This window comes from Lagopus muta, chromosome 12, assembly GCF_023343835.1.
Source record: "Lagopus muta isolate bLagMut1 chromosome 12, bLagMut1 primary, whole genome shotgun sequence".
In the NCBI taxonomy this organism is placed as follows: Eukaryota; Metazoa; Chordata; class Aves; order Galliformes; family Phasianidae; genus Lagopus; species Lagopus muta.
The window spans coordinates 3,212,109-3,240,063 of NC_064444.1; the positions used below are offsets into that span (position 1 = coordinate 3,212,109).

The 27,955-nt window shown below is 41.3% G+C and overlaps 1 protein-coding gene across 5 annotated transcripts; it reads left to right on the forward strand.

Moving 5' to 3' along the window:
- The first annotated feature begins 291 nt into the window (after positions 1 to 291).
- Positions 292 to 27,691, forward strand: KCNG4 (potassium voltage-gated channel modifier subfamily G member 4). 5 transcript variants are annotated; one of them, XM_048958875.1, is made up of 4 exons: positions 292 to 351; positions 11,047 to 11,143; positions 12,485 to 12,799; positions 26,190 to 27,690. In XM_048958875.1, the coding sequence occupies exons 1-4, from the start codon at positions 326 to 328 to the stop codon at positions 26,973 to 26,975; spliced, it is 1,224 nt and encodes a 407-aa protein (XP_048814832.1). In that variant the 5' UTR covers positions 292 to 325; the 3' UTR covers positions 26,976 to 27,690. The 5 variants fall into 5 exon arrangements, with proteins under 5 accessions (XP_048814832.1, XP_048814829.1, XP_048814833.1 ...); XM_048958876.1 differs by lacking the exon at positions 292 to 351 and adding an exon at positions 10,702 to 10,928 and having other exon boundaries at positions 26,190 to 27,689; XM_048958873.1 differs by lacking the exon at positions 292 to 351 and adding an exon at positions 10,749 to 10,798 and having other exon boundaries at positions 12,000 to 12,799; positions 26,190 to 27,691.
- The last annotated feature ends 264 nt before the right edge of the window (positions 27,692 to 27,955 follow it).

The following is a 27,955-nucleotide window of genomic DNA, read 5'->3' on the forward strand; positions in this document are numbered from 1 at the left end:
TAAGTCCATAGTAAATAGATTCTGGAAGGGCCCACAATTCAAAGGACTCATCAGCTTAAGATATGCTAAAATCAGCCAAAGAGTCTTTTACAGCCTGCAGTGAATTTAAAGTTGAAGATATGAATGATATTAACATTCCCTCCCTACAGACTTTTCTGCACACAATCTAAAGCTCAGTATTACTTTACTGTAGTCTAAAACATTCAGCTTTGGCCTTGGCCTGAAAAGATAAGGTCTCTTTCTGGAACAAGAGCTGACACACTTTGCTTGTCCTGCCCCTGTAACAGTTTCTAACAGTTAACAGGACAGCATCTTGTACGACTGAATGAACAGAGTAATCCTGGGACAGAGGTGAGCATGCTTACTCCTTATATTGCATGTATATATTGGCAAATTGGCCAATTAATGATATGGGAATTCAATGGGAGTCTCTCAGCGAAACCAGAGACCCAATTTTGCCTTGAAAAGAGAAAATGTTTTCAAACAGTACCAAAGGCCAAACAAACCACAGCTCCTGGCATAGTCTCTTGCATCTATTTCAAGGGTGAGCTTTCTGACACAGCACCATCTGTTTGTCCCATGTTTTTACCAGACAAGAGGGTGTCCAAGTCTATTCCTTGGATTCTTAATCTCCGCTGCAACACCACTAATGACCACATAATAGCAAAAACAATCTTGTCTTTGCTGGCAAGAGAGACAGCATTGATTTCTAGATGATACTTGTGTAACAAAATATTGGTTTTTGCTGGAAATTGCTGAACCATAATAGAGCAAAAACATCAGAGGAAGAAGATGGTAAGATAGACGTGTTGCAGAGGTGGTTGTATTCCAGCACCCTGAAATATTTCGTCCTTTGAGTTGGAATTTAGATTATGAGATACATGAATGATACATGCATTAAGAGATAACACTTCTGTAACAGTAAAATAATTATCTGCCTGACCCAAATGTGGACCTGGAAACGGAGTCCTTCCAAAGTCCTGCTGCCAAGCTATGCTGGGCTATGAAGCTTCACAAAGCTATTTCATAAAATTAAGAACCCATTCTGAAATGAGGAAGATATTATACCACTTTTCCTTTTCCCAATCATGTTTAGTCCCTTCCTTCTCATGCCACGAATAATGAAGAACTTGCAGTCCAAGCTATGCCCTCCACGTCCTTGGGTCCTTTTTAGCTCATCGCAGAGCTCTGCCTGAACTGTGTGACCAATTCTGTTGACGATGCACAAAAAGGAAGATGATTGAGCTGCTTTTCTCCTTGCAGGATTGCTTGTGCAAAGCTGAGGGAGAGCAGCACTGTCAGTAACAGCAGCAGTTCTGAGTTCAAGTGAGGAATCAGAGGTGCTGGGTAAAGTGGCACAATTTTTACCTTAGTCACTGTTCAGAGTAGACTGCTTTCAATTCATGCCCTCTGCTAATCTTTCATTGACATCGCAGCATCTCAAGTATTCTCCCTGTTTTTATCTTCTGATGCATTTACAGATCAGGGAAGTTAGCACCTGCATTGATTTTTCAAGCTTTTGCAGTAGCGTGTGATGCAGAGCTCAGAGGAGAACACAAACAATAATGCACCATCCTGTCAGCTAACGAATGAAAAGCTGTGCTGTAATGCATAGATTCATCAGCATGGACTGATACATCCAGGTGAGGCCCGGCAGGAAAACAGGCTGGTGGAAGTTCTTGTGAAAAGGAAACTGCAAAAGTAGTGCAAAATGGCAGCACCAACAAACAACAGCAACAATCAGAGGGGTGGAGGGCTATGAAAACTCATTGGGTGTGTGATTAGGAACCAGGGAGTTGAAGCAGGCCATCAGAAATGGTAGTTGAGCAACTTTACTGATATTTCTGCTGCTGATGAGCTACCTATGACCTTACGGCAATTTGGGGCATTTTATTCTAATCAAAATGTTTTCCTCTATCTAAACAAACAGGTTGGACTGATGGACTGACTACTTTTCAAATCAGCCTCCCCTGTTAACTGAGGCAGATCTTTATGAAGTAATACCCTATATTTAAGTCTTTCTATAACATTTTTAGAAAGGAAAGCTCTAAATAGCAACATCTTGGAGACAGAATTCATCAGTGCACAGTCTGTAAATAAACTGTCTGCTCTGATGTAGAATGAGCAGGGAAAGAAAGTTTCTGCAGCCCATGTCTGAACCAAAATATTTTTACCAAGGCTAAAAACATTTCAACTAAATCTGATGATAATATTTGCTTCCTCCAAGAAAAGGGACGCGCAGAGCCATGTATATTGCATTTGTTCTATGTGAAATTGGTTAAAATGAACTACAGCAATTCTGACTTGAGTACACGAAGAAATATCTCTGCTGCAATGAGCCTTCAAATTCCCTTTTCCCTCTTGCTTTCTGCCATACAGTTATACATAACACAACTGCCCAGTTATTTCCCAGGCAGGCAATAAGAACCCACCTGGTAATTAAGTTACCTCACTTGAATGTCAGATGTATTTTGAGTCACAGGAATATTTCAGCATCTCACATACCTTCCCTGTCCCATTGTTTAATTATCAAAGGAGCAATGAAAAGGAGAACAGGACTGAGGTGTAGATGAATATGAATTATTGAAAGGGACTAGGAGGAAAGCATTGCAGAAACAGGAGCAGCTGTCATTTAAGCTCTGCAGAAGGGCCACCAGGATGTATCAGAGAGATTTCCTCAGAGAAGTCCCCCTCTCTTCAGTAGCCTAAGTGACCTTAGGGCATTTTCTCTTGTCCAGCCAAAACATCAAGACTGACATTTTGTGTCTTTATTTTAACCATTCATTTTACTTCATGTTAACACCCTTTCAACAACTACAGGTGGTTACCATGTTACTGATAATGTCTTCTGTTCTTTCTCTTTGTTTGGTGTGTGCCATTCTTTTGCCTAAAAGACCAGAATTTCATGTATGATTTAGCTCTGCAAACACTCTCCCTTTCCCATTCTACGTGTCCTTTTCAAACAGTAAAATTCAAACTGAAACTGAAAACACTACTCCAATTTAATCCATGATCCATGTCATCATCTTGTTAAATAACTCTGCAAGCATCTTTTGACTAGTTGGATGGACTACATGAATGGAATGACGTTTGCTTTATGCTATCCCATCATATTATACAACCAAGCTGCATTTCTGCTCTCCAGACACTTGCTTGGGAAGTGTCTGGAAAGCATTGCATTAACCTTTCTTCCTACTTTATTTCTTTTTTCCTTTAGATTATCCCCCAAACTGGACATATTAGTCTGTTTTCCCCTATGTTCAGTCTAATTTTATTAATGCTTACCATTTTCTCTAATCTCTCGAGCTCCATCACTGTCTCTCTATCTATCCTTCCAGACATTTCCTTTGATTTTATCATTAATTAACGCATATTTGTAAGGTTTACAACAGAATCTCGTTTAGAGATGTGAGTCACACACCATTCGTTGCCCAGTCGCTGGCAGTCAGACCTTTTCCAAATCACCGTGTTGATAATTTTAAGATTACAACAAATGAAATACTTTCTGATTATTTTTCCCCTCAGTGTTTCAGCACTTGCAGATAGCAAATCCTTGTGACTTTGAACGACTGCAGGAGGTAGGGAATACAGATTTGAGAACAGAGAGACCAGTAAGCAAAACAGAATGGCCAGGATGTCAGCAATGGCTGGGGAAGCTCACAGGGGGCACCTGAACCTTCCCAATCCTCGCACAATCCTTGCATGCCAAGGCAACTCCCTCACGTACCTTACAGTAATTCTAAAGTTCCTCTTCAGGAAGGGCTGACAAAGCTCCCATCTACTGACAGCAGCCATGATACAGGTTATGCACTACTGAATCTTTTTACTACCAAAGCCCTGTAGTCCTGCAGGCCGAGAGAGTTGCGTCCTTGGGTGGAAGTTTTCAGACAGATTGAAAGATGGGTCTGAAAAGGAGGCTGGAGGGAAGAGCTTGGGCTCGCACCCAATGGTGAGCGGTTCACTAACAATGTTCTCAGCAAAGCAAGTGAAAGAAAACCCAAAACCAGCGCAGAAAAGTTAAACAGCTACTCAGAGCCCACTGGATGGACATCTCATGGGTTTACAGAGACCAAAATGCAAGCACAAAATCTTTTTCTATCAGTTTTATATTCATATGATCAAATCATAATATCTTTGTATTTAGCCTGAATGAAGCTAACATTTCATTGGTGAAAACAGATACAGATATCAATAAGGAACTGGCTAAATTATTAAAAAGAGCTTAAGGGCACTTTCAACAACTGGGTGGTACAATATGCACAGCAATGCCTTTTATGTATAATGTGTTTTAATGCAAGGTCTCAAGCCTTGGGAGAAACCATGATTAAAATGATTTTTTTTTTTTTTTTTTTTTTTACATTTAATGCATCATAAATGCAGAACTGGATTTGTATGGTAATTCATTTGAACAGTATGATATTAGAAAAAGAGTAGATGAAGTAATCAATCACCAGTAACAACTATAAACATATTTTCAGACTTTCCTTTGCAACTTTTAAATGATTTGAGATATAAATCCTAACAGAAGAAGGAAAGAAAACAGGTGATATTCAGTATTCAAACCCACCTCACCTGCTTAGTGATTCACGTTTTAATCTGGCAGCTCATCACAGCAGTTAATGTTTCTGTTTTCTGACTGAAAACAAAAAGCACTGCTGTACCTGATTCTTGAGCTGCGTACCTACAGATGATCACTGTTACCAGTAACTAATCTACCTATTAAAAACAGTCCTCTTGAGCATAGTTAGTTGAAGACCAACTTTTTAATAGCTCCTGTCCTTCCCCAGTAATTGGAGCTTGCTGTTCTGTCTCAATAACAGAGCTCTCCTTACAGGACCACAGGGGTTATATGCATTTGATTTATGACTAGGAAATGAAGGCTTAGAGGCATTCAGTGATGTGTCTGGGATGACATATGATGATTTTAACAAAGGTAAGAAGGAGAGAACTTCTGTTTTGTAACCACAGTGCTGCCTTTTCTCTTTCAGTACTGCATCGCCTGATGGCAGACATCTTATCGTACACACTAAGTCAGGTTTGTGTTTTGGACACAGAAAAACACCCATGACCCTGTGATCTCCAATATCAGTGGTACTCACAGACATACATACACTGCCAAGTGAGCCCTCCTGTAAGCAGAGAACGGTGTTCAAGACATTTGAAACATCTCGTTAGGTTTCTTCAGAGCAGATCTGCAACACCTTATTTTGCCCATTTTCCTCTTTTAATCCTTCAACAGGTGTTATTTTTCCCTAAGTCATACGGCGGCACAAATGCTATTCTTTTCAACCTCCCCCTGTGTAGATAACCCCTCAATGAAACAAAGGTTATCTTAGTCACATCTCTTCTTACTGACTATAGAAATGCATGAAAATGATAAAGATAACCATCCAGGTACTCCAATGGCAGTCAAATATCAGGCTTGTGGAGGGCCTTTGGCTGTAGCAGGAGGCATCTCAAAATCTGTATGCTCTTTTGGGCATTTGTGGTATTTCGAAGATCCTCAGGTTGATCATTGCAATGACTGTTTTAATACCAGTCATGAAAATGGTGTGATTCATAAATGCTTTGGGATTTTGAAATGGTAAGTACTAGGTGAAAAAAGAAATGTTTACATGATTTCCAATTTTAATTTTACCAAAGGTTTTACGATGTTGAATGTTCTCTATTTTACAGATGCATCAACACACACAATGTAAATCTACCTGCAGTTAGAGGGAAAATGAAGCAACCTCCTATTTATTAGCAGCAAACTCGTGCTGATTATTATCACCAGGGACTTTTTTTAATTCCTCCAGCTTCCAGGCTCTCAGGGAGGAAAAACATGCAGCCCATCAGTCTTTTCCTTGATGTGCATGCAGCCAGACAGATGTGCCCTTTCGCTTGAACTCAAGCAAGGGAAGGTTGCACACGTTTCCCATAAAACATTTTGGCACCTCCTAATGGACTGGTGCTCAGAGATGGTGGAAATGCTTCTTTCTGAAATGTGCTACTTGTTTGTGGCGCTCAGGGTGAGAATGAGCACCAAAACTGACAGCAGGAGGGAATTATTCTCAAGATCAGGTTATGAAAGGCCTCAGATTGTCTCTCCCTCAAGCTCTCTGATTACCTGGGTACGACTCAGCATCTCTTGCTATGTGAATAGATAACAGCACTCAGCTCTAAGCCATGGCATTTTAGTTTTGTTTCCTCTGCCCATGCCACATCACACTCCAATCCTTTAAACCTAGGTGATTCAGCCTTAATGCAACATGGATTGACATAGGAAGGATCATCCATTTGAAATCATTTTCCTTGTGTACCATACATAACAGGTATGATTTTCTGGAGTCCAGAGGAGATGAGCATAGAAAACTTAGGGTAATAAAACTGAAGTTAATTTCTAGGTGCAGCCTTTGTGCAAGGAGACAAGTGAAAGGACATGGAAATTTGTGCGTTATATATCATTAACCTCACTATACTTTTATATATCTGATACAAGCTCTGAATATTTCTTTGGCTTTAGTAGTATTTTGCTCTTTTTGGCTCTTTTGGCACTTTCTGGCTTTCATCAAACTCGGCAAAGGAAAACCAACTTATAAAGACAGTGATGGAGAGAAAGGAGAAAGCACTGCCCCAGTACGTGTGACTCAGTCTTCCGAGACAGTTTGTGGTGCATCAGGAGCTTGGATCATAACTGGCGTTTATGAATGCTGGGATGAGCAAGCAATATGTTACACAAGTGCTTAACAAATCAAGGGTATCACAGCCTGATTTACCACACGCTCCTGTGCGAACGCTATCATTATTCCACTGGAATCAATAACACTGCAACTCGCTAAGGCTTGAATAACGAAGAGGTGAATCTAGCCCTTTACTGTCAGTTTAATTATCCATACAAACTAGGCATTTGGCAAGAAAGGCCATTTCTATTGCTCCATAAAGACAAATTATGAAGGAATAAACAGGAACATGAGGCTAACATTGCTGGACTGAGTAAAATATTGGCGTAAATCCTGAAAGTTTACCTTGCAATACGTGATGCGATAATTGAACTAAGAAAAGAAGGCTAAGCTCTTCTTTACGTCCACTGAATAACATGAGGATATGAAAAGATGTTGAATTTCCATGTAACGAGGCTATCTAAATCCAATTACAGCCACACATGCTAACTACTGAGTAGTGAATTTTAAAATGCTCCTTTCAATTTCACGCCGACTATTTTGCAAATAAATGAAAAAAATACGTATTTTATTGAACAGAAGAATTCATAAGGCACAAACAAAAAGAATCTGGGAAAGGACAGGTGTACACAAAGGCTGAGTGCTAGAGAACAAATCCCCACATGAGCACAAAAGGCCTCAACTGACAGAAAAAAAAGCATGCAACCATTTAGTGATGAAATTGCACCAACTGAACATTCAGTGCTGGGCTAATTTCTAAGCCAACGAATGAAAACAGTATAGGTTTTTTAAGTGAATTTATTCCATTCTTTCTTTTTTTCCCCTTTATATGCTTATTTTTTTCAGTGCATTCGTATTTCCTTAAATAATTATTTTGATGTACACCTTTGTTTTCTGACTTTAAAAGCCTGAAATTCATTATCAGTTACAGGTGCCAAGGAAAGTAATTATCTTCGTACTATATTTAAGTATTACAAAAAGCCCAGTTGGGAAGCAAAAAGAGAAGATTAACAACACTCTCTTTATTAAATTACATACCTGCTACCTGCAGAATGATTGGAAGACTTGGAAGTATATACAATTTCCAAGCATACATTCTACCTCTTGCTAAGATTGCGTGTTATAAGCAGACATAATTACTCTGGAATATATATAGTCTGGGATATACATACATATACACACAGTTTTGTCTCCAGCAGTTTTTTGCTGTTCTAATGGAAAAATACTGTCAAACAATGAGTGCACGATCGATTCAGAAAAGCACAGCCAACCTAGCAGAGTCTAGGCCAACCTCCTCTGGTTTCTCAGTATAAAGGCACCTCCATAGGGTCCAGCCAGTGTCTGTGCTGCCCCCCAGTACAACACCAGAAACCTTGGAAAGAGCAGAAAAGGGCATCTGTGCCCACTGCAGTACTTCCACCACAATACCTAACTTAGGCTACCGATTTTCTGTGTCAGAGGTTGGATCCACATGAACTTGCTGAGGCCTTTTCCAAATCCTGCTCACCACAATGAGTTCCACAGTATTATTGTGTGGTTGGTGAAAAAAACCCCACTATATATATACATAATTTGTATACATCTACTGCTTGATACAGCACTCAGCAAGGTATTACAGCCAGTGATTTTTGCTGAACTTCCCATTTTCTATAGCAATTAACCATTACAACACCTAAATACTAATGCCCTAAATGACCTCATTATCCAACTACCTGGGAAAAACCTGTTCACTGTGATGGATGCCTTTTAGCAGATTCTTCTCTGCGTTTCAAAGGGACATAGCAATAGCTGCACCATCATACCCACAAAGTTCCATCCTAGTAGATCTCTGCTGTGAGTACTTAAATTTGAATTCTGTCAAATAATATATAGCCAAGATTGAGGCTTTACCCCTGATTTATGCAGGGCTAGGCTTAACCTATCTGAGAGACTTACACAACAGCATGCAATTGCCTTGTCCCTGGAGCTCTCTAGAGAACAACCACCTCTGCTCAGCTTGCTTCTCAGCTGCAGTTTGTCGGCCTCATTGTAAAAGGGGATGAGAGGCAGGTCTAAGACATTGTAATAGAGTGGCAAAAATAATAAAAGGGGGGAAACAACAGGGAGGAGACAGGAAAGTTGTTCACATCAACAAATAAATAAAGCATATGGAAACTGCATGAAGGGCATGTAAAAGAAGCTGATCTGACCAGATGGCTAAGGAGCAAGGAGAGAGCAATTCCAGAAAGCAAAGGGGAACTAGAGAATGGAAAAAAAGAACAAAGATTTTGATGTTAATTCTGAATAGGGCAAATTCAAAGGGAAATTAACAGGAAAACTACAGCTGTAATTACAGAAAAGAAAAAAAGATATACAAAAGCAAGTCAGCAGAGGTTTGAACTGATGCAGAAATAAGTCTTTCCCACCTGGAGAGAGACTTCAGTTTTGTGGTCTCAGCATTAACAGCTTTAGATGCTGAACTATTAAGGAGGATCTGTACTGGATCTTCTGCACAGATACTTTGGCAATGAGGCCATGATGTATCCACAGCCAGAGCTCCAAGTCCCTGTAAAACAAATATCAGGGTGCCCAGTACTGAAGGTGAAATTGTAAACTTCAAAAACATGCATTTCCTACTAAATAAGAATAAGACTCAAATTACTGAATTATGTATAATATTTACTCACTGATTTGGATTTATTCACCTTTTTGTCAGCTGGTTTCAGAGATGCAACCTTTATCAGTTGCTAAAGGGCTTCTCAAGGTGAGAAGGAAATGCTAATTGGTTTTATCCTTTTGTGAAACAATCCATCCAAACTTAATTAGAATAGGTTTGCTTTTTCTTCGAAAAGAAATAATCCATAAGAAAAGCTGATAGGCAGAGCAAACTGCATCTCGCACAAAGGTGGTAGGATTTAAGTGATTTTGAGCTATGCTCCCAGAACTCAGTTGCCTTCAGGCATCTATCTGGCCTTTCTCAGTGGATGGCATAATTAGGACCTGAGTGTAAACCCCAGTGGTGCCGGCTGATAAGAAGTTAATCTTTTGGGCACCACGTGGGCCAAGAGAGATGTGCCAACAGGTCCAATTAGCAAAGGCTTCCTGTTCCAGACTGTGCCGTAGCATTTCTCAGCACGGATAAACAGCTGCAGGATCTGCTTCTGAGGTGCCTCACCTCAGCAGCGCAATGGGAAGTAGCCCAGGGCAAGCAAAGGGCTCCAGCTGCACCTTGTACTACCAGCTGCAAGCAGGGCAAACACAGCTCTGGGGTACAAACTCCTAAACGCCTTTCCATGGAGCATTCATATGCCCAGTGGGCACGTAAATCCCACAGATGTACCCAATCCTGTGGCAATAGGATTCAAGTCCAGGAGCTGCAGCCACATTGGGTATAAACTGGCATTTCTTACTGAATTTATGAACTTCATCAAGGGTACTTGTCATTAAGATCTGATCACAGACCACTTGAACCCTCTGAATGAAGCTAAGCAAGCAGAATACGGGTCAAACTCATGTCATCTCAACTTTAGACAGAGGCAGCCCAAGACCTACTGGCAACACAGAACCCAAAAGCCTTACAGCAAGCTCAGCCCCCATAGCCACGTATGAGAAGGTGAGAAACATGTTATGTGCTGTTCCCTTTCATCCATACAGGACAGAGAAGAAAGTTCGTGGTTGTTGGAAAAGCAATGAAGATTTGCAGAGTGCTCAGCACCTGCTCTCTGCAAGACAGAGAACCTTTCCTTTATAGAAGGAAAGCACTTTCCTGGCAGCCAGTGATGTGCAGAGGCCCAGCATCTATAGGCATAACAATTCCCTCTAATAATGTTTAAGAGCAAATCCCAGTCTCAAGAGGAATATAGCACATTGAAACTGCTCCTGAGGAATTTGACTGGTGTTGCCAAGATGACCACAACAATGGCAGAAGTTAATAGGGATTAAAATTGTTTTATTAAGTAGGTTCATCAGAATTTACTTATTAGCAAACCTGATTAGTCGGAGACTGTCTCCATGTTCCTACTCAGCTGCTGCCTGCTGCCTGCTGAACAGACAGAGGGATGCTGGAGAGATTATTGCTAAGCCCTTCCCCCTTCCCTCTCCCCTCCTCTTCCAGGACCACACTGACAGTCCCAAGGGAAACAGGAGAGACAGAGGGGGTAGGATCCTGCAGCTCTCGCTCAGCACATTTCACCAGAAAGCCCCATGAGCCCAGGAAGAGGAGCTGCCACTCAGGACACTGACTCTTGAGCAAAGGATCTATCAGTACAATATATAATATATGAACACGTATGAATATTTTCCCCTTCTAGAGGACATAAAAGAGGAAAGAGACTTGGATCTCCAGAGTGCTACAGCAATTCTATTTTTTTTTTTTTTTGTAATCAATACCATTAAACATCCCCAGGTCTTTCTGCTGGATCGTAACTCAGCTGACCAGTTTGCAGCATGCATACTTCACCTGCGGGGAAGCCAGGCAGCGGGCTGCAGCCCAAGGCACGGTGGTAAGTAACTTGGGGGAAGTTTCCTTATGATTTTTGTAGTTTGCTGCCTTGGAGTAATGAATTCCTGTGAATCTTTGGAGAATATGAACAAAAACAGGGATTTGTTCCTGAAAGAAGGAAGGGAAGGGGGGTGTCTTTCAATTGCTTTTCTCTCTGAGCTGGTAGTTTTCTTTCTGTCCTTGTAACAAAGTTTTCTACAGGATGGGTGAATGCTCCCTGTATTTTCTCAGTAATTTGCAGTGACGTGAGACCGAGCTGATAAGAATACTTGTCATTTAGAAAGCAGTTTACTCTTAGAGCATTGAACAAACATGTACTAGTTAATCCTTGCCATGGCTCTGCGAGGCAGGCAAAACAGGCGAGCAGTGAAGAAAACAGGAATTAGAATCTGAGCATTCGAGTTAAAGCAATTAAGAACTTTGCATCCAGCTGATGGCAGGTAATTGACCACTCTAGTAACTATTAAGCAGCTTAGTTAAGTTAGTGTGTATTCAAGGGTTTACAGAAATTAGAGAGCCATGAGACAACTGCTGGAAAATGAACAATCCAGCAATGACTGAGATATTTTAGAGCAGAGGCTGATCTGCTCTGGCTTGGATTTGCAGGCGTCCGACCCTTTGCGATAATTATGAACGAGGCTTTAGCTCTCCTCTGTGCCTGTGTGTTGCCAGACAACCAATGAGGCTGCAAAGCAAATCGCATTCACAGGCTGCAGATTTCAGGAGGAGGCACAGGGGTGACTTTTACTTACAAACACTCATTAAATTGGTGGTTTAGGGAAGTACCCGAAGCACCCTTTCTCTTGCAGTAACCTCTACTATGTTTTCTCCTTCCTCACGCATCTTTTGGCTGGCAGATAACCCCGGTCTGATGCCATTTCGGATGTCCCAGTGAGAACTCTTAGAGATGCCTATTCTCTCTGGAGGCAGCGACCAAGACTATAGTAACATTAGCTACGCTTCTTGTAATTCCTTGAGCCATTTCTTTCCTGTCTCCGTTGAAACTCCTTCTGTCAAAGGGGTCCATTATCAAAGAGCCAGGAGGATTTACCGCCCTGATCAAGCCTCTGCAGTCGATCTAAAGACAGAAATTATGATAAATGTTGGAGGCATCAAATACCTGCTACCCTGGAGCACTTTAGATGAATTTCCCTTGACCAGACTGAGCAAACTTAAGTTTTGCAGCAGCTACGAAGAAATTATTCAGCTGTGTGATGATTACGATGAAGACACCCATGAGTTCTTCTTTGACAGGAACCCCAATGCTTTTGGGATGATTGTCAGCTTTCTAGCAGCAGGGAAGCTGATGCTCTTAAGAGACATGTGTGCCTTGTCTTTCCAGGAGGAGCTGAGATACTGGGGGATTGAGGAATCCAACCTGGAGAACTGCTGCTTTCGAAAATTATTTCAGAAACTGCAGGAGCTGGCTGAGGTACGGAAAGAAGAGGAGCTCCGGAGGAGCAAAGAAGCTGCATGTGTCCTGGATGAGAAGACCAAATTTGGGCAGTTTATGAACAGACTCAGAGATATGGTAGAAAATCCTCAGTCGGGACTCCCAGGCAAAGTCTTTGCTTGTCTGTCCATCCTCTTTGTGGCCACCACAGCTGTAAGCCTTTGCGTTAGCACAATGCCGGATTTAAGAGCTGAAGAAGACAGGGTAAGTAAGTCCTCTTTAACTGATCTGACTGTAGAATTTAAAGTGTGTCTGCTTTGCTAGGTATGCATCCTTAAAAAGACAAAACAGATACAGAAAATCTATAGTGATGAGATCTGAAACTGCTCTGAAATGTAATTTTCTACAACAGAAAATGCAGTAATAGCTGAAAGTACTTCTGTCAGTTTCAAAAGGATGTTCAATTAACAATAATTTCAACAAAATAATTTACTAACTGTGAGCTAAACTACAAGAACGTATTTCTGGACAGAACTCTCACATAGCATTGGGTTCCCTTCCCAAAAAGCAGTTGCTAGCATAAGTTATAAACTTGTTACACTGAGACTCTCCGGCTCACACTGAGGAGTTTTCAGCACACTTTACTCTTTGGTTATAAGCAATCAGTCCATAACAGCAAAAGAAATACTTTCTATAACATGCAGCACTAATATCAAATACCAGCTGAACTTCTAACCACATATAGACCCTTTTAGTAGGGTCAGCTGCAGTAATTCAGGGCAAACTGTCCAAGCCTGTATCATACATGAAGGATCTTTTCTATAATACTGTTGTATTTCAGCACTGTAAAGATCTGTTATTCCAATTATAACATGGAGGAAAGTAAAATCTAAAGTTATTTCAGATGCAGTAACGCCCAAATTTATCAGATAGCTTTGACTAATCCGTTTAATTAATCCTTCACTTCATTAGCAAACTGTCCTTCTGAAAGTGGTGAGAAAATAAACTCCCTGCCCAGCAAGATAAGACATCCCAAAAGTATTCTGCACTGATGAATAAAGACATTTTCACATTTATAGCACATTACGGTATGCACCACGCAAAAATATGTGCCTACTTTATTGCTCAAGCAGTAATTCAAGGCAGCACAGCCACAGCAAGGATATGTTATGATATGTGATGTCTTTCAATGAAACTGAGGACTGATTAACCTGTATTTGCATAAGAAGACTACTAACTTTCAGCAGTAAGTCTGGTGCTCTCGCAGCTCTCCACAGCTATTACTTTTGGCAGAGAAAACTGATACCCTGCTCCAGTGCTTCTTCCAAGGAAACACTTTAAAGAGAGCACATCCTTCTTAGAGTTAGATGTAAAAACATTACAAGCCCTGCTCTGGGAAGTGCTTCGTGCTAACTTTGTTAATGGATGTTGCCTGATGGATTTTGTTGTCGTTTTCCAACCGCTGCAGAAAAAGCTTTTGTGAATACTTGCCATGAAAAAGAAGTACATGTTATTTCAGATCTCAGCACCATGTAACATGTTGTGTGCTTTTAAAGCTAATTCTCTGTGTTTTAGAAAGGGAAGGATTTTCAGGTTTGTAAGGTATCTGGTCACTGAAGTATTGCTGCTTTCCATGGACCCTCTATAAAGCACAGATAACTTTACTTCCCAGAGACCTGCATCCGTATCACTACTTTAAAAACAAGCAGACTGGACTGAAACAAGCTGTAAAGTGAGAGTGCTTGAAGTGCAGGGCAGAGCACAAAGGCTGAGCTTGGTCCAAGGCATAGATTTATCCAAATAGTTGCAAACATCTCACAGTTTACACTGAAGGCATTAGAACAGTGCACCTCTTTGTGGAGCCGCAGAAGCACAGAGCACAGTATCGAAAGCCTGGTTATTGGAACCATTTAAAATTATGCCAGAGAAAGCACAGGGGAGTATGTGAGACATACTGCTCACACCCTGTGGAAAAGCAGAATGTGAACTACCAAATATTTTCTATCTCCAAATTTTTAGCCTGCAATACCTAGCATTTTCCTACTGGGATTTCAGAACAGCATTTTAGCAACAGGAAAGCAAACCATTCGCAGAGCTTAACTGATGAAAAAGCCCACTTCCCAGTTGTGACTCCCAAGGAAACTGCACGTCTGCATGGAGATTTGTTACTCAAACCTGGTCACTGACCGACCTCTGAAAGCGACTCCAGCATGAGGACGTGCACCAGCAACCTGGGGCAGGCATGCAACACCTCAAATTTTGGTTCTGTGGGCTGAATTTAAAAATCCCATGATTCCCTTTTGCCTTGCAACAGAAACAGTCAAACTCCTCCAAAAAAGTTTCTGAACAACGTGTAATTTCACCCCTGAATCTAAAGATGTCCCATTCTGAGGTTTATTCACTTCTGAGCTGAAGTTTGATTAAACCTCTATGCATAAAGGTGCTTAGAGGTATTGTAAGGATCTGTATTCCAATGTCACCAACACTGGAACTGGAATGTATCCATTCTGAAATACAAGCAAGAAAGGCTTTACCTCTGGTGCGTTTGTACCACTCGGGGCTCCTTTTTCCAATCATCACAGTTGTCACACTAAGAGGATGAGAACTGGCTGGGTTCCAGCACAAGGAGGATCAGATTCAAACGAAAAAAAAAAAAAAGAAAAGGAAAAAATAATACAAGGTGACTTCCATTTCACTCAGAGGCTGACGCAGGCACATGAAATCACTCGTTCTTTTAGCAGGTGCAAAGCCAGGGCTCGTTCAGAAGGAAGAAAAGCTGCCTCGGCAGGCAGGAGAGCAAACAGGAATCCTCACCATCTGAGGGAAAGTGAGAACTCCGGTCTCTGGGATGGCAAGGAGCCAAGGCAGGAGCATCTGCACCGGGGAAGCCCATCACCCTGGCAACCAGAGGGAGGGATGGAGCCATCCGCATGGGGAGCGCAGGGCGGGGGCTGGCTGACAGATCAGAGCGCAGCCCAAAGTCAAATAAAGAACGAGGCACTGGAACTGACACCGTGCACATCTGCCAGAATATTCAAACGGCATTAGGAACAGGAAGAAAAAGCAGATAGAAGAGCAAACAGTTCCGTGTCGTGTGAGTGCCTGATGTGAATCCCAGCCCAGAGGGAACGGCCCCAAGCGAAGGAGGCCAAAAGTTTGGGAAAAGTCCAAGGGTAAATCTGTGAGGCTCTATCTCAGGTCTGAGTCTGACCATGAAACGGATGCCACACAGCTTTATCTATGTATTTGTGTCCATTCTTAAGGGAAAGCAAACTGTCTTCAGTAAGGAAGCAAATACGGCATCACCAAAATGTAGTAATCAAGGCAGATGTGAGTGTGGGGGCAGACAAGAAATCATACTTGGGAGTGAGGAACTGTCACTGTTATTGATCCAAACAGGTATTGCTGGCAGCATGAGAGAAGCGCTGAGCTGAATCACAGACTGTATTTAGGATGAGAGCTGAAATTCTCTTCCAATGAAGGAATTAAGATGAGCTCATCAGAGTCACGGCTAAAGTCTCCCCAAAAGTCAGTCCCATGCAAGAGGTACAGCCAGGATCCAGGAGGTGCAAATGAAGTAGGCACTGCTCAGCACAGATAATCCAAAGGGAAAAAAAACCATCATTACACCTGTGAAATATGGAACAAAACCAGCACAGAAGGGCTCAGACAGGACTGTGCTTTGAAGCACCCTTGGGATTTTCTTTTGGAGGAGATTTCTTTTAATGAGTCGCAGAAATCAGCTTTCTCTGGAGAAATGACTCAGCAGAAAAGGTGCAGCAAGGTCTTTTCCTCAGGAAAGACAAGCAAATTAGGGTCAGTGAAAGAAAAGAAAGAAGAACCCCCAGACATTCCCATTAGCTGTACCTCAGCATGGTACAACCACAGCTTTTCTCCTGGTGCAGAAGCTCCCAATGGGTCACACTGACGTGATGTCCTATGGCCCCAGCTGAGAGAGAAGAAAACATCTATCCTCTGTTCTCCAGTGATAAATGAGGGGTCAGACATCATTACTACTAATTTTTGTGTTTGCCCATAACTGATCTTGAGAAGCTTGTAAGTGCTTTCTGTACTGCACAGATAACCTAATGAAACAGAACCGACATGCGATGCAACCAGCATCGTCAGACCTCATGATTTTATCTTGGACCTAAGTATATTCATTTTCTGAAGTTCCAGTTCCTGCGATCATTTGATTATGTAGAACTCTAATTCATTTTAAACGACATGCTTTTAGTCACTGATTACACTGAGAATCCAGAAAACATGAAAAAAAAAAGGGGGGGGGGGGGAACAGGCAAACAACAAAGAGCAGATATATAATAAATGGAACCATATTTTATTATTTGTTCTTCATTCTGTGCCATGTTTCTGGAGGCCCCGTTGTATGTTTTTCAGTGTCTGACATCGCTGTCTGTATCACTGTACCTACCTGGCTCAGACCCCAGAGGAAACTGTTGAGAAACACGTTTTCTGTAAAAGTAGAGTTTCAGCACTTTATAGGAGAAAAGGCAAGGACTTCCCAGGGAGACAAAGGAAACCAGACAAGATATTTGCTTCATGAGGGTTACTGTCACCTGGGCTAAATGGGGTAATTATAAAAAATCACACTGAGTTTGGTTAAACACAAACTTTAGTTAGCTGGTTAAAGCATGCGAATTTCTGTCAGTGTGAAGATAGACACGTATGAGACAGAGCCTCAATGTTCAAGCTATTAAATCCACTGTGAAGACATTAGAGCAAAATGCTCCAGCCCTGCCCATAACCTGCAAATAAAATTAAATCTCCTCAGTGCATTTATTAAAGGAAAACTTGAAGGACTTGGGAGTGACTGGAGAAGATAATAATCCTTATGGAGAATGTCACATAGAGGTGTACAAACCCAGTCCTACTGCTCACAGTCTGCAGAGACAAGACTCTCTGTCAAAGTGTAATTTGGCCAACTGGTAAAAACAATCACCTGTGGTAAATTGGATGAGACAGCTGCGTTTTGACAGATACCCCTGGCTACCAATTGCATAGCTTTTAAATAACAGGGGCTAAGCATTGATCAAAAAAGAATTTTCTAGCTGATTAGCCAGGGTAAAAGGACTTTTGCTGAGTAATATCTTTTTCAATGAGTAGCAGTTCAGAGTACTATTAATAAAGCTGGGCACTACTCAGAGAATATGTGCAAAGAAGGGTATTTGTCAGTAACTCTATGGTCAAATGCATCTTCTAATGCAAGGTATAAATCACACAAAGCATGGCCCGGAATGACTTGCTCTGTAGCCAAAAAATTAATAAAGTTCTGACTTTCAGAAACACTTAAAATACTCATTTAAAAGTGTAAAATCAGAAAAGTACATGTCCATGTCTATCTGTAAATTTATCAGTATATGGAAATGACTTGATATCACCTGGGACAAAATAGAGCATTAAATCTAATACGTCCCCCATTAGTGAAGTTTACCTTGCTGAAGCCCTGCTCTACACAACCAATGGGCACCTGTGGGGTGGATGCTGCTGAACACCTGTGTCGGTATACCATCACTGCCACACAGAATGATTTTCTTTGGAAACTCTGGACACTCCATTTCAGTGAGTAAGTGGTTTTTAAAAGCTGGCTCTGCCAGTTCAAGGTCCAATGTTTAGAAGGCACAATCTGACATTATTAGTTCGCCTTAATTTCATCCAGCTTTGGCTGTATCTCAATAGCCATGGGACTCCCAGCTTGCACGCTATCCTGGGGGGACACCCAGCAGCTCCAGCTGCTCTGCAGTGGGCTGTCACCCAAATGCAATGTGGGACAGCACATGTGCTTCTCACTGGGGATCACAATTCCTTTTCCTGCTTTCAAGTTTGCAATAGCTACAATGGGAAAAAACCTGTTTGCTTTCTCCACTAAAGTCACCTCGGGAGGTTCAGCACAGATGACTATTTAATAAATGCCTTCTTTGGGGAACTGGATATCTCCTTCTGCAGCCAAGGACCTCTGCCATTGGAACATGCTATGTGAAATCAATGCATCCTCCAAGTTCATAGGAGTAACGCAGCAAATACTAAAAACAAACAACCACCCAAATTTGCACATTCTTTAGAAGTTTCTCTTACTGCTGCAGTCAAATTAGAATCGGGTATTTTAGTTCTGGAGATGTTTGAGCAGATCTAATCATTAATTTCACAGCACCAGAGCTGTGAACTGCATATGTTGTACTTATTCCTGCAGTGTCAGCTCCTCCTGTTAGCGTGAGTATTTATAACAAGTTCAATGCCTGTACACAGGTACAGAGACAGACAGACTGCTGCAAAGAACTTGCAATGCAGCGAGGGAAGAAGTGAGAAGGAATAGTAATAGGGCTAAAGCTATCATCAGAAGTAAAACAGGAAATTGAGTCTTTCTCCTAAGTCCCATATAGACACCTTGTCATTCTGACTGTACTGTTCCTCACAGTTACAAAACGAAGGCTGCTAAATTTTCTACTAGAGAAAAAAAATAAAAGATAATGCCTCCACATCTCCCTCCTAATAAAATGGTCTGGGCTCACCAATCAGATTGAAATGCTTCAGATTGATTCTTACAATGTTTGCAGAATAAAGAACCCAAGCATAAAAGTTAATTGAAATATTTTATTTTAGTTACATTTACTCCCCAGATGAGATAACCTGTGCTGGGTACAGAGATGATTTCCCCTTCCCTACGTTCTTGTAATGTCCACATTCATATAATCCCACTATTAGTTTAGTTTCCTCAAATGTACCAGGTTTAGTAATTGTTTTCATAAGTCCAAGTTTCTTACTCATAAAGCAAAGTAAGTGGAAAATTGTTCTGTGATCAGAATACACAGCACTCCTTTAACCAGCTTATCATCCTGTAAATCAGGTTACAGTCTCTCTCTCAGCAGGCAGTAAACCTTTTGATTTTATTGCATCTGTCTCTAACTATAAATCCCAGTACTGGAGTGATCCATCACACAGGCTTTTCAAGTTCTCCCTGACCATCATTTGATTCAGCAGCACGGAGTTTAATTATTCAAATAATAGCAGCAATGCGGTCGCAGTGATTCAGCAGTACCTGCAGCACTGCAGCTGGATCCCACGGCTCCAGGTAGGCAGGGAACACAGACTGGTACAAGACTTCCTAACTGAATTATCACCTTACTGCCAAAAGAAATGGTAAAAATGCTGCAGAGAGGGATAAGAACACCTGGGAGATGGTTCAGTGTCTCAGCTGCACAAAGAGCTACACAAAGGTGTTTTGCTCCACCTTAACCACTCTCCAGACTTGTAGACTCACTCCTGAGTCCGTGGGCAGGCAATAGCAAGAACTGAAGCTTGCTTTTTCACTATCACATCAGCTTGCATTTTTTTCATGCAGAGGGCATTCTCTGGGGACAAGATCCAGATCAGGATGCAGTGCCCATCTGTAACCTTGAGAAGTGCAGAAGGCTGGAAGACAGCACCGTGCCCAGGAAATAAGTCAACCTTGGGCTTAAAGAGGAAAGTTCCTGCAAGTTTTACTTCTAAATCGTCCACATCCAGGGCAGTGTTTTGCTCTGCATGGGCTGTGTGGGCAGCCCCAGGAGCAGTCAGTCTGGCTGGGATCAGCCTCTCTGCTAAGCACTGGGTAGCTGTCAGCTGCACAAGTCAGCAGAAGGCAGGCTGGTAGCCTGGATCCATCTGCTGCCATTTCAATGGACACTGGCCACTGTCTGCCATACGGCGTGTGGATCAGACAGAAAGATCTGAGTGGTAACTGGCTTATCTGAATGTGGTAAATAACATTTGGACACACCAGGCTAAGTTCAGCAGATGTGGATTGTGACCTTGCATCAGTAATGCTGCCAGGCATTCCTGGTGTGAAAGATGACATTCTGGCAGCTTGTCCTTCAAATGCAGAGTGCTAAGCAGGACCAGGTCCTGCCAACCAGTATTTAAGGACACTCCTTTCAGGCTCCACTGGAAGTCTGAATTAGAAGAGTCATGTATATTGCTTTACTGAGCTCCTTCCCTGCTCCATTTTGAGTGACTGCTTAATGTTTTCTGGGTGACTGAACACCAAAACTGCCTTCACTCCGAAGCAATCACTGCTACATTAGGGTAGATCTAACTGGGAAGAGGTTCAGACCCTTTCTGTCCATTGCTCATTTGCTTTATGATGGTAAGCCAGCTGCTTTCCATAAAGGTATCCCACAAAGAACAACATTTGCACACAGTGATTCAACCATGACTCCTAATTCAGCTCAAGGACTTTCATCAGCCCAGCTTCATAAGTAATGTTACTTGCCTTTCTCAGAAGTATGCTGGATAACCAACACATGCACACATTGCTGATGTAGACGTTGATTTCCTATATGAAGTTTGAAAGCATTACTCTCTGCAGGGATGATGTGATTCTGAAATAATCCATATATTGACCTAGCAGTGCTTGGCCAAGTGCTCTACAAGCACTGGTGCAACTTGGGACACTTAACTAGGAAATGGACAGTGTGAGACATGAAACACATAAAATCACTAACATCATCATTAACTGCATTAACTGGCAAGCATAGAAGGGAGATCACGAGCAATGCTGCAGGTTTGCCTTTTCTTTATCTCAGGCAGCACTCTTTTATATGCTGTGGAAAATCCCAAATTACACACTATGGAAAACGGGTTCAGAATGCTGCCAATGGACTTCCACTGAGAGTCATCCACCGGAAGGGCAGAAAGTTGGTACCGCGGCCACAACATAAGCAGTTGGGTGCACAACACTGCTGTTCAGAAACCTACCAAATACTGCTTGCTGGTAAGCTGGCAGCCATTACCTCACAATCTACATCACGCCATTCATTTCCATGGTGCTCTACAGAGGACTACAAAGAATGGATCTGTTCCAACCAATACTGGTGAGGTGCAGTGTCCAAAATATACACTCTCACTGCTTTGTATTTGCTTCAGCATTTATTTAAAAATACCTTGCAGTGTATTAAAGGGTAAACATCCACTTCAGAAGGTACTGAGGTATATCTTCAGTGGTAGGAAATTAATTGGTGATCAGGTCATGATTGAGAACAGGTTTTCCCTAGCATATTTTAATTATAAGATGCTTCAGATTGCAACCAAGTGGGTCACAAATGGCCAGTGCAGAGCAGGTCCTGAGGGCATGAGAACAGCTCTCATCTAGTTATATATAAATGAGTTTATAGTAATAACTGTTTTTCCTTGTCTATAAAGTGCAACCAAGTACAATGCATCTGAAAACCAAGGTGGATGGACGAGGTATTTATTCCACAAGGGAGCAATGCCACTCTGTCTGGGCACTGCTACCATTATTGGTGCATGTACAGACATTATTTTCACAAGATGAGATTTATGTCTGTTGTAAAATATGATAGTGCTGCATAATTTTGAGATCTGGTTTTATTTACTGTCCTAGATGTCATTATGCTGTAACTAATGTTTCCTGGTCAACTAAGAGGGCAATTGGCTGGAAATTTATATGATTTATCTTATCTAGTGAGTGGCACATATCTCAAGCTTATTTAACTTGAATTCACAGTTGGGGAATAAATTTCACTCCTGTAAAGTCACCTGTGCAATTGAGATTTAGATGCCACGCATCACCCTGGCATCAGAGGGTGCTGAATTCCTGAACCTCTGATCCTATCAAAAGAAGGCACTGCATGAAGGCTGCAGTAAAGCTTTCTGGGATCCCGATGTTCTCCACTATTAGTAATAGTACTTTCTCTCATTGTTTCTACAAAGATCCATTTTGCTTAAGCTTTTGTTTCTCAGGCTGTCAGGATGGGCACTGGGCTGATGAGACTCAGCACAGCTATTCTTACTTTTTATTATCAGCCTTTTTTTTTTCTTTCATATCTAAAGAGGCTTTAGTAAAAGCATCCTAAAATGAGCATTTTCACTGTATTATTATAAACATCCCAGTACATAATAGAGCCCAAAAAAATGAACCATTACCTTATACAGCAGAAAGCAATAATGAAAAGGAACTATGAATTGCTTATTATCTTGGGTGCTAAAGAACTTTGAAATGGCCACTTTACCTCTTTGAGGTGGTTTATAAATCTAAGAAATCATTCAATATTTCAGCCATCAGGCTCAATATATAGCTTGTTACATACAAATCATTGTGTCCTTCATTGCTGAACCTAATGTTCTTTTCATACGAATGATCAATACCAGGCACTCTTTTTATTACATTTATGCCATACGTTGTAGAATTTCAGCTGGAGACACGTTCCATAAATCCTGATAAATTCTTGCATTGCTCAGAAGTAAATCTGCAGGATGTATGAAGCGTTGGATACTCAGACTGCTAGCTTTGTTCTAACTGATCTCCTATCAGAGTCCCTGACAGTCAGTGCTGGCTGATGCTACAACAGTGCAAAGCATCTCAGGTTGTGTTGAAAAATCCTACCCCAAAACAATTTGTGTCCAGTTATAAATAAAAGCTCATCTTTCCCTCACACTCATGGTCAGTGCTGCATTAGTCTGGAGCTTTTATAAGTTCTACTATACCATGATACAGAAAAAGAAAGAAGTCGGTGATAAATTTGATATGAAAATAATAGCCCAGAATTCCGCTCTGGTTAATGCTTAGAGAAACAGAGGAATGTTTTTGTTCTGCTTTGCAGTCATTGATCACGAGAATTTCCCAAATACGTTTGCTTTGTTCAGTGAGAGGTGAGATATAGAAGCTGTTGTGCCACAGAAACTCCCTTATTGGCCATTTATGCAAAACACCCCTCATGGATCAGAATATTTGGCCTGCAAGTTGACAGTTCACTGGAAGGAGTTGACATCCAAAGGGAAGCTGGCAACAACTGCAAACGTGAGATCTACCAGTGACACACAAGTATTTTGGAAAGAATATGGCAGCTGAAATCACTGTGTTATTCCACCAGCGTTTTGGACAATAAAATGGAACACAGAGCACTCTGAGGTCTGAAATTATCCAAAATACCAGAGAAACAGAAATTGGCCTTGGTATTTAGTATATCTCCCTGTCTTACTGTCCCAATATTTGCTACTTCTGAATGGGATATTCAAAAGGATCAAGAATCTTCAAAATGACTCGTGTTAGGGATATTCCATATAAACCATCTCACATGTAACACGTAATAAATGCAGGTATTCTCATACAAGTATACTGGATAAAATTTATCTCCCAGTGTGACATCGGTGAGCCTGTTCTCATCAAATCCTACAGACCCTGGGTCTTCCACTCTCCTTCCAGACTCTGACAATAGAGAGGCCGAGGTATGAAACGTTTGTGTCAGATGTTGTATAGAGATTGACTAACTAATGGTATGGCTACATTGTGTAATGGAGTGAAATAGTGCTGGTGGGAGATGATAGCCCAGCTGTGTTATTTACAGTGCTCGAATGAGTTACTTCCATATAGAACTACTGTACTGCATGGATAAATCAGTTCCCTCTGAAATAAACAGGGCTGGTTTTGCAGTGTGCCTTCATACCATGTAGGCATTTCTGAAGCAAACATATCTTTCTTCTTCCATCTTCCAAAAAAAAACACACAAAAAAGCAACCAAAAAACCACGAAGCCAAGAATTCACTGCATTAGTGTCAGAGACTGTGATACTGTACTGTAACTCCTGGTTTCCTCACCAGAAAAAGAGACCAACAGACTGATTTGAATCATACATTTCTACATATATACTTCTCAAGTGTCTTTTGCAAAGCATATAAAAAAGACAAAGCGTGCTAACAGGGGAGAACTCACCATCCTTTACATCCACAACTGTGCACAAAAGGAAAATAAAATGCACATCAATGTTCATGAAAAATTTGCTTTGAAGGATGTTCTGCTGAAAAACAAACATGCCTTTGGGAAGCTGATTGCACAAATTGCCTTCTCTATACATAAATAACTGAGGATGGAGAGAATAAAGCTCCTAACCAGCTCTTACCATGCCGCAATGTGACACTGCATGTTTAGTTCAGATCTAGATTTAGTCCTAGATCTTAACAGTTAAAATTCCCAGCAAACAATTTTTTTTCTTGCATTTTCGAAGGAAGGAATAGGGAAAGCTACACAATGATCTGAAAGCAGTGTCTCTGTAGATGTGTAAAGGTGGATAAGTAGCAGATGTAGTGGAAATTCAGCCCAGTTAACAAAAGGTACAATAAATCTTGATGGTAACGATGAATAATTCAGTAGTGTGACCAGAGGTGGGTGTGTGCAGAGTGCAGGCTGCACTGTACGAGCAACTCAGAGCTGAGGCAAAGTGAGCACCTCATAGCACAACTGCTGATCACAGGCAATCTTATCAAGCCAAGTCAGCAACAACGCGAACAGCTCAGCACTCCGGGCTCTGTCAGGGCAATGGCTTCAAACAGGGCTAAACCTCATCACCCACACATAACTGTAGCAGGACTGAGTCTCTGAGATTATTTTTAAGTGAAAAATTATGATTTTGACATTCTACTGTGCAGAAAGATGGAAATCCCCAAGGAGTGCTACAGAGCTATGCTGTTCTGAAGGCTAAGCCAGGTAAAATAACAACAATAATAACAATAACATACAGGGTGCATTACAGTTTTCTTTGAGGAGTCTCAGCTAATGATCGTAACATGTGAGAATGCTAGAGCTACAGGATATAAACAATTCCTGAACAAAGAGAGCTGCTCTCTCCCAAGCTGTAATTCAACTCAAAGGGATGCTCTCCAAAAACATCACATTGTAATGCAGAGTGTAACTGAACACTGGGACAAGTTTAATTAGTAATAGGGGTATGTGTTTCCCGCAGAGCTTGTAATCAATACTGCTTGTGAAATGTGGCTGAGAATGGATAATACTGTTTCAGGAACTGCTCCTGTATTCTCTTGTTTACCAAAATAATCAGGAATTAATTTACATTTTCCTCCTCATTTCACTGCAACAGACCAAAAGCAATTTCATTTTTTAAGCTCAGGAAAATTAAAAAAAAAAAAGTGATTGCGAGGAAGTAAAAAGCAATTCCTCTGATAACAAAACCAGGGAAAGCACTGCTCACAGCATGGGGTCTTAATACAGGGAGAGGAGTCTTCAAGGCACGTTTTGCCTACTGGAGGGGTATTTATTTTCTTCCAGATTGGAGCTATACAATATTTGTTCATATAGAAAGAAACATGATTTGTATATGATGTAACTGAGCCAAGGATCCAGATGACTTAATGAATAACTCTGAGCCACTTTTAATTGCACCAGAGTATATAACATTTGCAAAAGCACCACGCATTAAACTGCACCAGAAGTTTGCAGACATTCAAGCATTAATCTTTCTTTTGAAGACACGCTAATTTTTGTGCAGACTTATAAATCAGTCAAGTTCAAATATACGTTTTTTGAGAGCTGGAAGTTAGACTGATGTGGAACTTATGGCTGTGTGTGCAGACTTTAGGGAAAGTTGAGCCTTTCTCAGACTCACAGAAGAGCTTCATTCATTTCGAAGAAGCAAATAAAACAAGCACGAAGTACATCTCTTCATCTGGACATTTCATGTGCTTAGTACCCCCATATGCCATTGAAAAACAGCTACCTGCTAGCTGGGATTTGGTTATTTCTGATACTGGTGACTTGAATTGATAAACATTTCTGCTCCTCTAATGTTTTACATGCTGGTTTGCAAACTGTTCTTTTATTTAATTCTCCTTTCTTTGTGTGTGTCAGGGTGAGTGTTCCCAGAAGTGCTATTACATCTTCGTCATAGAGACCATCTGCGTGGCTTGGTTTTCTCTGGAGTTCTGCCTCCGATTCATTCAAGCAAGGAGCAAGTGTCAGTTCTTCAAAGGGCCCCTAAACATCATTGATTTCTTGGCTATTTCACCCTATTACGTTTCCCTCATCTTGGCAGAGGATGACTCAAGTGAAACGGATGACAGGCCAAGCAGCAACACTTATTTGGAGAAGGTTGGGTTGGTGCTACGTGTTTTACGTGCCTTGAGGATCTTGTATGTCATGCGCCTTGCCCGGCACTCCTTGGGCCTGCAGACCTTGGGCCTCACCGTTCGCAGGTGCACACGAGAATTCGGCCTGCTCCTACTCTTCCTGTGCGTGGCTGTCACTCTGTTTTCTCCTTTGGTTTATCTTGCCGAGAACGAATCTGGCAAGGTATTGGAATTCACGAGCATACCTGCCTCTTACTGGTGGGCCATCATCTCCATGACCACTGTGGGGTACGGAGACATGGTGCCACGGAGCGTCCCAGGTCAGATGGTGGCTCTGAGCAGCATCCTCAGTGGCATTCTCATCATGTCCTTTCCTGCAACATCAATATTCCACACTTTCTCCCATTCCTACTCGGAGCTGAGGAAGGAACATGAACGCCTGCAGTCTCGGATGAACCGAGTTAAAAATGCCAATCACTCTGGTGAAAGTGACACCTTCAATGAGACAGACAGCTTGATCCTGGAGGAGCCAGTATCACCCATCAAATACATTTACACAGGGAAGTAAGCCTAGCTCTAAAGCTTTCCCAAGAATAGGATACACGTGTATGTCAACATAACACACAAAGCAAAGCAACAAAATACGTTACGCCGCTATTTTTCTCTGCCAGGAGATGTATAACAATGCAGCACAAGCCAATGCAGCTGGCTCCAGCACATCACGGCAGAGGTGGAGGTTTTGAGAATATCAAAAGTCAAAAGCTTATTCATTAACAAATATTCATTCAATAGGACTAATGATAAGATTCAGCTTTGTCTCTGCCAGTTACGTATCTTGCTGAATACCTAATATTGAATGCAGAGCAAACTAAACAGCTTCTGTTGGCACAAAGACATTTGTTATTTTACTTGCCTTTGAGTTTCCGATGTTCTTTGCAACACCTTGAGCCAAGCATTAGGAAGGATTTTTTCAGGGCTACACACCCGTGTTATTTATACAATGCTCATCATCCAGGCATACTTTAGAAGCCTCAATAAATCAGAGTTCTCTATCTAAGACCACTAATAAGCTAAAATAAAAGCTCTACATGTGAAAGCTTTCCAAGTTTGCCTGTAGTCAGATGATCTGTCTCTAAACAACAAATTGCACTGCTGTTGTCAGATACATCGTGTTTGCAAGAGAATTTGCTTGAAATGCAATTGCAGTCTGAGAACTGTAAACATTTCATACTAGACAGGAGAACTTTTCGAACTTTTTTCGTATACTTATTTTAAAAAAAATAATAAAAAAAAACTTATTGAACATGTGAGATGGTGTTTTGTTGTTGTTGAATGCTGATGACTTTCCCAGAAAAAAATGTTGTTGAAAATAACAAGAGCTTAGAAGTATTCAAAGGTATAAATGGCAAAAAATGAGAGGAATGATTGCTAAAGGCAGTGGGAGTGATTTCCTAATGTAAATGGGAGATGTCCCTCTTGGCAGATCCAGGTTTAGCCAGAAGAAAACAGCAGGACTATACAGAAGTCAAAAATACTACTTCATGGGAT

What these genes read in the sequence shown, in the direction of transcription:
- KCNG4 (XM_048958872.1), top strand. Translation starts at nt 12,050, where the DNA reads ATGCCTATTCTCTCTGGAGGCAGCGACCAAGACTATAGTAACATTAGC. An exon ending in TAAGAGCTGAAGAAGACAGG is followed by an intron (nt 12,800 to 26,189) that starts GTAAGTAAGTCC and finishes TGTGTGTGTCAG; the next exon opens with GGTGAGTGTTCCCAGAAGTG.